The 12,845-nt window shown below is 33.1% G+C and overlaps 1 protein-coding gene across 1 annotated transcript; it reads left to right on the forward strand.

The window, feature by feature from the left end:
* The first annotated feature begins 10,198 nt into the window (after positions 1-10,198).
* On the forward strand, positions 10,199-11,797 carry LOC108815815 (F-box protein At1g67340). Its single transcript, XM_018588319.2, has 3 exons — positions 10,199-10,487; positions 10,603-10,765; positions 10,857-11,797. The coding sequence occupies exons 1-3, from the start codon at positions 10,264-10,266 to the stop codon at positions 11,577-11,579; spliced, it is 1,110 nt and encodes a 369-aa protein (XP_018443821.1). The 5' UTR covers positions 10,199-10,263; the 3' UTR covers positions 11,580-11,797.
* The last annotated feature ends 1,048 nt before the right edge of the window (positions 11,798-12,845 follow it).

Consider the following 12,845-nt stretch of genomic DNA (forward strand, 5'->3'; position numbering starts at 1 on the left):
ACTAAATTTAAAGTTTTAATAAAATATTCTGATATAAATTCAATTATCCTAACTAAAATAGTATCGGGGTGGATCACATAGATAATTAGTTTGCGTAACTTTATAAGAGAAACGTATCAGACTAGCTTTGGATTTTGGCAAATTTAAGAATCACGATTCTGATATTCCTTCTGCGCAAAGATACTTCAATTTTTATTTAATCAGCGATTCAGTAATATACCCAAATAGTGTTATAAAAAGAAGCTAATGCATGCGCTATATCGATTCTCTGTATTGTTTATATTAATTACATACGATACATATACACTGGCACACTTACACGGTGCACAGATTTGCACGTAGGTTATTTAATCAGCGATTCAGTAATATACCCAACTGTCTCACCCTTTTTTTTAACTGTCTCACCCTTGCCTTTCAAATAAAATAAAATTTAGTTGCATATATGAAAATTCATAACACGTGAGCCCACTTGATTAAACTGATAAGTCTAAGACCATTAATACTAAGGATGTTTCAATTAGAATTTTTTAAAGCGAATTTCTTATAAACTTAAAAGTTTCATTCCAAAATCAAATCTGATATTCCACCAACTCCCCATGTTACAATCAAGCTTATCTTCCACTCTACCGTACGTTACCCGCCCGATCCTCTCTTACTAGACATGTCTTTTTTTTAACAACGCTAATTAGACATGTTAAAAAGATAAAATCGGCCTATATATTAACTTTGTTTTCATGCTTCAAATTGTATTTCATTTTTCTATATATCTTGAACCTTCTCTTTAGAATGCTCTGAGAAAATATATGATATTGTAATGCAATTTATATTAAACAATAACTTTATATATACATTTCTTTTGATATTTCGATTTTTAAACCCTAGATACTTTTCTGCGAGTGAATGGGTTAGCGTGTGAAGAAATGGCCGAGTGAAAATGGTAAAACAAGTTAAATGATATAACTAGAGAAAAATCAAAGCTTCGTTGTTCTTGCCCATCTTGAAGCAGCAAATCACGTGACCATGCAAGGGAGGAAGATGATCATCCTCCTTGTCACGTCTTCAAAGGACTGTGTTGCCGTTATCAACCCTTATTTTGTGCGTATGATAGTTGTTTGCATTGAAATTTGAAATCATCCACTGTTTTTATTTTGTAATCAAGCTCCAAATATATTATTCACTAATCATTACCATAACAAGAGAGTATACATTAACAAAATCCAATATTGTTAGCCAACCACACTTAATTAATTAATTACACTAATGGGTTATTTAGAAATTATAACCAAATTACTTCAACTCTTGACCGGTACTCTGCGTGCATGTCACATGCGTGGCATCCCTTTAGTACAAGTCACTGCAGTTACGAGGCCAGCTTTGCCTCGACTCCGCATGCGTAACGCAACAATCTCTCTCCCTCTTAAATCTTAATACTACTAATTATCATGGCCTTGCCTATATACGCACTCTTAACTTTAGAAAACCCCATATAAAGTTCATTACTATTTTTGACAAACTAACCTTTATATAAGCCTAAATTTCCCCGTCACCAATAAGGAAGTTCATTAATTAAATCCCATCATCTTACGCCAAGTATGAGGATAGCGATTGGCACGTTCTAAGTTGATTGAAATGCACTTTTTTGCAGGGCTAACTTTGTAACTGATATATTAATTGTTTACATATGAGTCTTTTGCTACTGAGTGATGTTGCTTTACTTGTTTTCTTCCCAAAAGTTGTTGTAGATTAAATGTTTATAGAGAATATATATATACATGTTGGTTATAACTCTTACACTCTACATTTTGCATGCATGGCCGATATGTCTAAAAGGTGTAATATATTTATTTAGGCCTTTTATCTAGCAACACTTCATTATCTTTTTTTTTTTTGATAATACAGGTATCCGACTTCTCACTTAGTTTGACTATCCTATCGCGTCCAACTGGAACTAGCGAGAAAAATTTTGGAAGCCAAACGGAAACCATGTTAAATCCGCTGTGGCCGAGGTTCGAACTCGTGATGGCGGACACCTCAACCGAGGTTCCTTTACCACCAAACCACAGGACCCGGTTTACTTCATTATCTTTTCGTATTCATCGTTGTATATATGGCCAGAGACGGAACATTACGGGCGTGCAAATACATCTGTTTATATGAAGGACACGTGTGCGCCTTTGTTTCTCTCCTGCTCCAAAAACCACTTTTAGAATATCTCTAACGAGATTCTATCCATTGGAATTCTAAACATCTATATATATGTATGCATATATAGTATATACATACAATACAGATAAATAGACGTTTAGATTTGGATATAACCTTCAGAGTTGTTCTCACGTTGTATATACTTATATAGTATCTCTTAAGAAAAAGGGTTATAACTATTTCTCATTTCTTTCTTTTTTTCTATCAAGTGACAATAATACATACCGTCCACGAACTATCTGATCTTCTAACGCTGTATTATTCCCTTACTAATAAGTGGACTACTTCGCAAAACTGACCATGGAATGAAAAGTATTCAGGTAAATAATAATAAAGGTAAATATTCAAATATTGAAAAATCATTTAAATTTATATTTAATGAATAATATCTTGGCCGTGCAAGTTTTGGTGTTATTCTCCTAAAGCACCGTTATAAGAAAATTGTATATCATTCAAAATAACACAAGATGATTAAGGAATAATGTACATCAATAGAATGCCATACACAAGTATAATATCATACAAAAATAATGTCATGGATAATCAGTGTGGTATCATACGAATAATGTTTTGCTGAACAAAATAACATGGTATATGGTTTTATCATTTGCGAAAATAATTTACGTGACTACGTAATCGGAAAGTCCAATCATTTATAAGACAAAAAGAAAATTTCTAATCACTTCATAAAAATAAAAGGGATACATAGATATTAGAGTTGTTTCTACGGATATACAGGATGTAAAGAAAAAGACACGTGGCAAAAGTAGGAGAGAGACGTGCACCACAGGGAGGGAACAGCAAAAGATCTGTCTACACACTTCCCAGCAGAAAAGGGGTCCCGCCTCCTAACAGCATTTCTGCTTTTACTGATTCGATCTTTGTTTAGTAGAGTGAACGGCTGGAACTATCGGGGTCCTACTCCTACACCCTCTCATTATTGTATTCATTTTGACTACTTAGCAGATTATGTATTTTTGAAAGTATAATTATCAAAAAATACTTTATACTTCGTCACGGTTGCACCTTTGTCCCCTTTTCGCTTCGCAATCCAAAATGTTTTTGATTGTATGCAATATAGCTTGTTATTAATCTGTTTTGAATATTTTGATTTGGTTAGATATTTTAGTAAACTACTAAACTCTACGAATTTTGACGAGGAAAAAAAAGTGATTTAAATCGTTTGCAAAAAAAAAAAAGTGATTTTGTTGAAAAATGTGTTCAAATGATGATAGAAGATTAGACGTAGCCGGAAAGAAAAAGAAGATTAGACGTATTTTTGTTGTAACCTGATCTGAGTCGTAAAAACCCTTTTTTAAAAAAACTAAATATAATTTTATTTCTAGGATGTATTATGAGTAACGTAAATATGAGTAGCCTGAAGTTGTTAGAATCACGTGATGGCCTCACCAACAAACAAAGCGATATAGCCGTAGGATTGAGGTGGCAGAGACTGAAGCAACGGCATGTGATAAGGCCGCGAGAGCATCGAGCAAGGGATGCCTTCACTTTGATAATATGGTTGCCACGTGTTAACACTCTTTCCTTTTCGTTTCTTCCTTTTCTCTTGGTCTATTTAAAGTTACATTCATTAGACTATTTTAACCACAGCGTTAGTGATCGAATATAGACGTTCTGTAATGATTGTAAAGATCAAGGATTTGAATCCGTTGTTCTCAAACTACCACAACTTATGTTGTTCTCAAATTACAACAACTTATTTTCAGACAACATTAATATTTAGCATTTTTTTGTGAGCAACTGTATTTGACTGGCGTCGATGGTTAGACACACAAAAAACTAATCGATTGAGTTTTGGTATACCGGATATCCCGGATCAACGAATCGATCAAAATCGTACTGTTTTGTAATAGATGTCAGTTGAAAGTACTCATAATAATTTCGGGAATAGCATCACCATCAGGCATCTGTAACTAGCTACGAAGCCATGCATTTTCCTATACATTAAACCGCCAATAGAGAAGCAGAAAATGTTAGGTTGCGTGTGGGTTAGGAAATCGAATATGAACTAATTTGTTAAACACTAGTTTGAGTATCTTGCTATTTTAAAGTGACTAGATTTTGCTTCTTTAGCTTTGAGGTGACTAAATTAATACATCCTTTATTCTATACATTTATTTAATCTTAAGACATACACTATATGTTAGAAAGTTTTTTTTTCTTTTGAGAAATGGCTTACACTATATGTTAGAAAGTTACATTTTTTTAATTGTTCGTTTGTGTACTACCAATCATTAACAGTAACATCGAGGCTCATGTTCGAAAAACTCAAGTATTTATGATCTGTTTGTCGAAAAGGTATATATGATAACTAATAAATTCCACAAAGGCATATACAAGGCCGGGGTTCTATTTTCCTTTCCATGTTATTTGCTATCTAATTCATACATGATATAATATCTTATGGAGATTAAAGGAGAAATCAAAGAGAAAATAATATTTGAAATATGGACTTCCTCTTTCGTTTAAGAGAAGTAACTAATAACTAAAGCTTGTGTTTCAAAAAAAAAAAAAAAAAAACTAAAGCTTTGGATATGTGTACGTAGATTGACGAAGATCTTATGTGTGGGTTTCGATAGAGGATAAATCTAGTAACAAACAGAAAAAATCTAGTTACAAGGTCTCAACTCTAAAGGTCAACTGGTAGTCTAATACGTATTTCCTCTGTTTCAAAAAATACTCATTCCATTCAATATAGATGATATTTTTAAAATATTATTTTGTTTTAAATTACATGAAATTTTTAGATTTTAAAATAGTTTGAACTTTATTGAAAATTGTTCAACCAATTAAATTTTGCGGTCTTTCTATTATTAGTTAACTGATTTTAATATTATATCTTTTTTAAAGAAAATTTAGTTAAATTTAGTTTTCTTGATCTTTGTGCAATAATGAAAAACATCAAGTATTACGAAACAAAAGTAGTATATGTTTTAAAATTGTCACACTTTTTAATAAAATATATTAAACTTGATTATAAATGCATAGCTTTCTTTAAATTTATATTTTCTATATTTTTAGACAAATAATATTTTATAAATTGCAATTAATGTTTTTGAATTTCACAATTTTTATTAATAATTGAAATATTTTTAAAAATTATAAAAAATATATTTTTAAACATATTTTTTTAGAATATACATCTTTTTGAAAAAGACATAATATTAAAAACTATTTAATTTGAGACGTATCCTGCTTGGGCACAAACTAATGTCAAATGCCGTCTGCTTCCACAATTATTAGACATTAGGTGATTCATATACGTGTCAATGCACGGACATGAGTATCTTAAAATATATATATATATATATATATATATATATATATATATATATATATATTCATTCACCTCCAATTACATAAAATTGTGCAGATATCCTTTTAGAAACAAAAAATTGACTAACTATTAAAAGGTGTAATTACATAGTTTTATTTTTTTAATATCCTAAGAACTTTTTTAAATACAAATAAAAAGTTTACAAAATTGAAATTAATATTAAAACAAAATTCATTTTTATTGACTCACATGTGTAAAATATGTTAAACTATTGCGTTTTAATAATAAAAAACTTTCTTATACAATTTTTTTTATAATAATACGTTTAGAAAAACGAAAATGTTTATAAATATTGTCTTTTATATCATGAAGTTCCTTTCGATAAAAATTTAGTTATAAAATAAATATTTTAATAAAAATACTAATAATGACAGTTATCATAATAAAATAATCAATTCATTTAAGTGTAGTTATCATGATATTGTTTTATTAATAAAAATAAAAATAATTATATTGCTTTTCATATGATTTTTTTGGTAATAATTTGGTTATAAAAGAACGAATTAATAAAAAGAAAAAATATTACTATAGTGATAACTATACAATAAACTTAATTTATTAAAAATATGAATGTAACAAACTATCGTAAGAGTTAACGTAAACACGTAAAACTAACTTTTAAGATAATATTATAGAAATTAACATATCAATTCTCTCATTGACTATTTTTATACGCTATAAAAAGTAATTATAATAGACAAGGAAGTAGATAAAGAGAAAACCGTAGCAGACTGATATGAGAACCAATACATTGATCGATGTTATCTTTTTAAATATTTTACTGGTAACAAAATAATTAGTAATACTTTATCAGAAAAATAATAATCACTATACACGATGTGATGCGAAAAATGTTACAATTTAAGAAATTGTATTGTTTCTAACATATATTCCCTCTGTTTCATATTAAGTGTCATTTTAGATTTCTATACACAGATTAAGAAATCATTTAATTTTGCATATTTTTAATATAAAAATATCATTATCTATATATCTACTCATATTTCAACCAATAAAAAAATAAACAAAAGAATAACGTTAATAAATTCTGCATTGAAATATTAACGATACTTATTTTTCATAACGATACTTAATATAAAATGTAGAGAGTATATATGTCTTCGATTTCACTGGTTTTCTGTTGTTTTAACTTTTATTTTTCCCTTTATAATTTTAGATGATATCTTACCAAATCAGAAAAAGACTATTAAGGTGTGGTAGATATTGGTGATATAAAAGGGTTGTTTATTTGTGCATCAGATTTAACTTATATACATAATCATATTATAAAATCGTTATATTTGAAAGCTGATTCTGGACACTAAGATTATTGATAGGATCAAATGTACAATAATTTTTTATTGACTTTTAATGATTAAGAGTTTAGTTTCAGCATACAAGTAAAAATAATATATGGATCATCCACACACTGTTGTTAAGCGATCCATATAGTAGTGGTGACGAGGAAAAGACAATATAGGCGTGGCATGACTTCTCCAATAAAGCAAAGGAAAAGACAAGTTAATTGGATATAGATTAGCTGGATTGGTGTTCAGAAAAATAATTTTAGCTGGGTTAACTTTCTTTATTTTAATTACTCTCCAATACAAAAAGAAGTCCTCTCTCTCTAGACCTAAACTCTATGTCTTCTCTCTAACACATCCACCGTGAGATTTGTTTCCGGTCGGCGGTTTTGGCTCCTAAAGCCACCACCAGTCCGGCTCCCTTAGGTTTTATTTCCTGTTTTTTTTTCTCGTGTTTATTTCGGCATAGTTGGGTTTCCTTGAGCCGCTTGTCGTTTTCTTTTAACTTCCAGTATCGCATCTCCTTTAGATGAATATCTGGCTTTTAGACTCTGGGCTGCGCCGTTTCTTTCACGGTGGTGGTCGCCGGCTTTCGTTTCCATGGAAGTGCTCAAGCTGAGTGATGGTGGTCGCGTTGTGTTTGATGGCCGAGTTCGGTTGAGTTATCGATTACTTCGATTGATGATTTCCGAAGCTGCGGCGGATCTGTATTGATCCTGAATCCCGATATTTCCAATACAGTCGTTGGAAATAGCGTTCGGTGGTCCTGGTGGTGTCCCGGTTGAATCCAAAGATTATTTGACTTGATGTATCAGCGACGAGTCTCAGTTGGAATTGAAATCGGTGGCTCGTGTTTTCGGTGGAGTTTTGGATAGCGGCCCCGGCAGCGATGACCAGGTGGTGGAGATGGTGACTCTGCATGTTGCAACACGTGTGTCTTCGTGGTCGGTTTCAACACGTGGAGCGGTGTTGGTATCGTGTGGATCGCTTTTTTCATTTGGGCTTGGTTTGTTCGGTAGCCTGTGAGCTTTTCTTTGTTTTGTTTAATGGGTTCTGCTCTCTCGGGCCTTGTTGTAATTTATGCTCTTTGGGCCTTTTAGGCCTTATTAATATAAGATTGGCAAAAAAAAAATTACTCTCCAATAAATTATTTTTTCTTTCCCTCGCGTAGTCGCGTGTGTCATTCTGAGTAAAAAATTAGGGGTAAGTTGTAAAATCAATCATTGACATTTAACAAAACACAAACTTGTAAAATGACAGCCGCCGGTATTTTACGTCCTGAAGAAAAATGTAGCTGTTTTGATGTTTGCATCGGTCGTTGAAAGCCTAGGTATTTGGGAACTCATCGGATTTGATCGTGTTTTAATTAGATTTCCAAAATTTTGATATATATATTTATATAAATCTCATTTGAGGATTTATTAAATTTTTAGGTCAATTAGTTTCGAAGCAGATTATAAATCAATATATAAAATCATCTAAAAATAGTTTTTTTTGAACTTACAAAATTAATCAAAAATATTTATGATATATATGTTATTCAAAATTTTAACTAAAAACTAATTAAAATACCTAAACTAACTAACAAATATTCATAAAAATAAAATAAACTTTAAAATATTTTAAAATATCAAAATTACGGAAGTATATAAAAATTAATATATTTAACTAATTTCAAATATTTCTAGATTTTAATTTGGATTTCAATCCAGTTTGGGCTATATCTGAACCCAAATATACCAAATGTTAAGGAATATCAATATTTCAGTTTAGGTTAAAAATTGAAATTCAATTTAAGATAAAACCTAGCAAACCAAATGCCAACGATTCCATTTCAGGGTCATGCATGATTTATTAGATCACATAAACAATAGTCATGTTAATTGGCGTTCTCATTACAAAACAGATCTATTAAAATATTATCCTATGTACAACAACATTTTAAATAAATAACAAATCAGTTATTTTTATCAATACTATTAAAACATGAATATGATTTGAAGATGATGTTACGCGGTGTTCAGAACCAGTCACACCTTCAAGACATCCAGGAGTGATCTAGACGAAGTGGGACAAAAACTAGCGATTTGGGAGAAATAGTGATTTATCAATACCATGGATAAAAAATTGGAAAAGACAGACATAAAAAAGATGCGTTTTGATATAGGTGTAGTCCAATTATTTTAATATAATTATTAAAACCTTTTATTAATCATTTTTAAAATATTATACAAATAAAAACATATAATTAAAAATAAATATAATAAAAACATAAATATAATTAAAAACATAAATATAATTTTTTTTCTTTTTTTAGAAAATGTAAAACAAAAATATATCCGTCCTTTTAAAAACGGATTAGAATCTAGTTTAGTTTTAAAATATACTAATCAGGTGACATTTTTTGCTCTTATTTCTTTTAGTTACTGTACAAAGAAAATAAAATGCACAAACAAATCTACTCTATAACCCAGACAGAGTAAATATATTACTCTACTTTACTTTTTACCATATTCTACTTTTTCCTCTTATTTTCACCTTTTTATCTTCCTTCGTTCTATATTTTCAATTCACACTTAAACTACTCTTTCAATAAAAATGCAAACTTTACTTCTTTCTTGGAGTAAATATGAACTTTTATGAAAGTTTCAAAGAAAACTCGAACTTTTATTTTTGTCCTTTTGCTTCTTAAAAGTAGAAAAGAAAAATAAATTGCAAATTTTTTTTTTTAAGTAAGGTCGTGGAGGAGAAACGGCAAAAGGAAAAGAGATAAAAAGAGTAGGGAGTAACCGTTGATTTTGGCTGCTTCTTTTACGTTTGACCTCTCTGATCTTCTTCTTCTATTCATAACCTCTACCTTAGTTTGTTACCGTAAACCCCCACTCGCTCTTAACCTCAGGTGAACTCCACTATTTCCTTCCTTCCCTAATACCTTCTTTCGTCACACGCGCTGAATCTTGGCAAGCGAGGAAGCCCGTTTCCACGGTAAGAAAAACAGTTTTTCTTTTTGTTTAATATCGATAACATTCATATTTACCCTCTCTTAAATCGTTTCGAGAAACGGATTATAAATTAATAATTCTATCAGCAATGTTTCTTCTTTCTCGGGTTGTTTTTAATTGTTTGTACTTTGTAGTACCTCGACTGATATTAATATTCGAGTCAGAGGGGATCATCAATCTACGAAAAAAGCAGACGTCTGGGTCAACGACGTTTGACCGGAAAATATGACAAAAGTACAAGGGTAAAGTAGTCATTTGAACACTAACGCAGGGAGGAGAGAGACACAACACAACCCAACCACTTTGTATATATATTTATAGGCCAAGAGATAAAAGGGGACCAGAAGCGAGAGAGCTTTGTAATCCTTTCAAGACCAAAAAAGAAAAAAAGATTATGTTGCCCGTTAGACAAACCAAGAGAGTTTTAAACTCCTCCGGCGTCTTTATGCCGACGAGGAAAAGACGGCGATGTGTTCCTTCTTCTGTTTCTCCGGCGCTGGAAACTAATACCAGACCCGATTTGTTAGATTCAATCCCGAACGATCTTGTTGTTTCTATCCTCTGTAGACTCGCTTCTACATCTCGGTGTCCTGCTGATTTCATCAGCGTTTCGATGACGTAAGCTTTCCGGTTTTATCATTATTATTTTTTTTTTTCAATTCAGACAAAAGCTCTGTTGTCTAATTTTTTTTTTCTGTTGTCTAATTGATAACTGGTATGTGTGTAACAACAGATGTAAGAGATTAAAGAGTTTAGCTACGTGTCCGTATGTTCTGTCGAGACTGTCTCGAAAAGCTATTGCCGTAAAAGCTCAGAACTGGTCGGAATCAGCTCACCGGTTTCTCAAACGCTGCGCCGACGCCGGAAGTCTCGAAGCTTGCTACACTCTCGGAATGGTTAGTCCAAAAATTAAAATCAATAAATATTCTCTATCTTTTTTTTAACAGGTGTAAATATATTAAAGGCTTGTTTCTTGGTTTGGTGTAGATTCGGTTTTACTGTCTAAAAAACAGAGGAAACGGCGCGTCGCTGATGGCTAAAGCCGCGATTAACTCACACGCGCCAGCTTTGTACTCACTAGCCGTGATTCAGTTCAATGGAAGCGGCGGTTCCAAGAACGACAAGGATCTTCGAGCCGGCGTGGCTCTTTGCGCGCGTGCTGCTTTCTTGGGACACGTCGACGCGCTTCGTGAGCTTGGTCACTGTCTCCAAGACGGTTACGGCGTTCCGCAGAACGTCCCCGAAGGTCGGAGATTCCTCGTTCAAGCCAACGCTCGCGAGCTCGCCGCCGTTTTATCCCCCGACGTCGAGGCTCGGTCGTGGCTGACTTTGTCGCGGACTCAAACCCACGGCTGTCCGTTGCTGAGCGATTTCGGATGTAATGTGCCGGCGCCGGAGATTCACCCGGCGAATCGGTTTTTAGCGGATTGGTTCGCCTTGCGCGGCGGAGGTCCTCCCGGAGATGGGTTGAGGTTGTGTTCTCACGGCGGATGCGGACGACCGGAGATAAGGAAACATGAGTTCCGGAGGTGTTCTGTTTGCGGCGTTGTGAATTACTGCTCACGTGCTTGTCAAGCTCTGGATTGGAAACTCCGACATAAGGTGGACTGTGCTCCCCCGGCGGAACAAGATGCGGCAGGTGACGGAGAAGGTAACGTTCAGGTTGAGGGAAACGTTAACGGTGATAACGCACTGGTGCCCATGAGTTAACGGCAACAAGTAACGGCTGGTTAACGGCAACAAGTAAGGAAGCTTAATTAGTTTCCTTATTTTGTTTTAATTAGTGGAAAGATTAGATGTGGCGTTAGAGTAATTTTTGTATTTTAATCGCTTGTAAAGAGAAAAATATCATCAAATCATCATCAATGAACGGCTGCAGTGTTCTTTTTCTTGTTAGATTTTAGTTTTGTTTTACTTTTCTTTATTTTTGTTTGGCTTCTTTTCTTAGATATCCTTGGCAGTTGGCACGTTTATAAGGTAGAAATTCAAGAAAAATTCTCTCTCACGTTCAATCGTTTTCTCAGGATATGGTTGTTTTGGACATAAAACGAGCTTGTTTGGTCACTAAGAGGTTGCCTAATTATGCAATAAAATAAATAAATAAAAACAAAAAATGCGATTAGGCATACAAGGAGCTAACAAGTACCAAAACATGCAAAACCATGGCCCTCACCGTGTCTATTCAAAGACTATTATATGAATGTTAGATCATTCTATTAACATACGAACATGGACATGGTTTTTCATGGTTTTAGATCATTCTACTAACGAACATGGACACGAGCGTTTTTCCGATAAAGTTAGAGATATAAAGAGAAGGTTATTTGGAACATCTTGATCCCACATTAATCTCTTCTTTTGTCATGCATATTTTTTATGGTTATTGCTATTCGTTAACTACATAATCTGTCATGTCTTAGGCTAAACCATTTTGTAAACACCAGTCGTCAATTGGTTTCTCCACGCAAAATTCTAAGGGCTTTACTCTTTCCACTCTCTTTTGCCTTCTCTCGAAGCTTACACCGACACTCCTATATCTCTCTTGCGCTCTTTTATTTGTGTAAAAATAATCTTGTAGTTAAATGAACATTAAAACAAGAAGCTTGGCCAAACAACAAGGGTAGCATACGGCAGTCTCCGAGTCTGGTGGTGGATCGACCAAAATCCCCGGAGCTCTTCACTCGGTGATCACTGGGATGGGCTATGTTGGTCATCAGAATGCCACTTTCCATCCCCATGGTTGTCTCAGCTCTCATGGTGTTTCCTCCAATCCGCGATTTTCGCCTAGAACTCTACTCTCACTTTATTTGTCACAACAGTTTTCATTTTGCTAGTGTTCATACCTTATTTGAGTTATTTTCCCGCAACATCTGATATTTTATGCTTTTTCAGTCAATACATTATAAAATGTTTTCAGCAAATTCGGAAATGTACTTTTAACTTGTCACGTCCCTTGTTAGTACTAATGTGGCAGTC

Source organism: Raphanus sativus, chromosome 7 (genome assembly GCF_000801105.2).
Source record: "Raphanus sativus cultivar WK10039 chromosome 7, ASM80110v3, whole genome shotgun sequence".
Lineage (NCBI taxonomy): Eukaryota > Viridiplantae > Streptophyta > Magnoliopsida > Brassicales > Brassicaceae > Raphanus > Raphanus sativus.

What these genes read in the sequence shown, in the direction of transcription:
- LOC108815815 (XM_018588319.2), top strand. Translation starts at nt 10,264, where the DNA reads ATGTTGCCCGTTAGACAAACCAAGAGAGTTTTAAACTCCTCCGGCGTC. An exon ending in TTCATCAGCGTTTCGATGAC is followed by an intron (nt 10,488 to 10,602) that starts GTAAGCTTTCCG and finishes GTGTAACAACAG; the next exon opens with ATGTAAGAGATTAAAGAGTT. An exon ending in CTTGCTACACTCTCGGAATG is followed by an intron (nt 10,766 to 10,856) that starts GTTAGTCCAAAA and finishes GGTTTGGTGTAG; the next exon opens with ATTCGGTTTTACTGTCTAAA.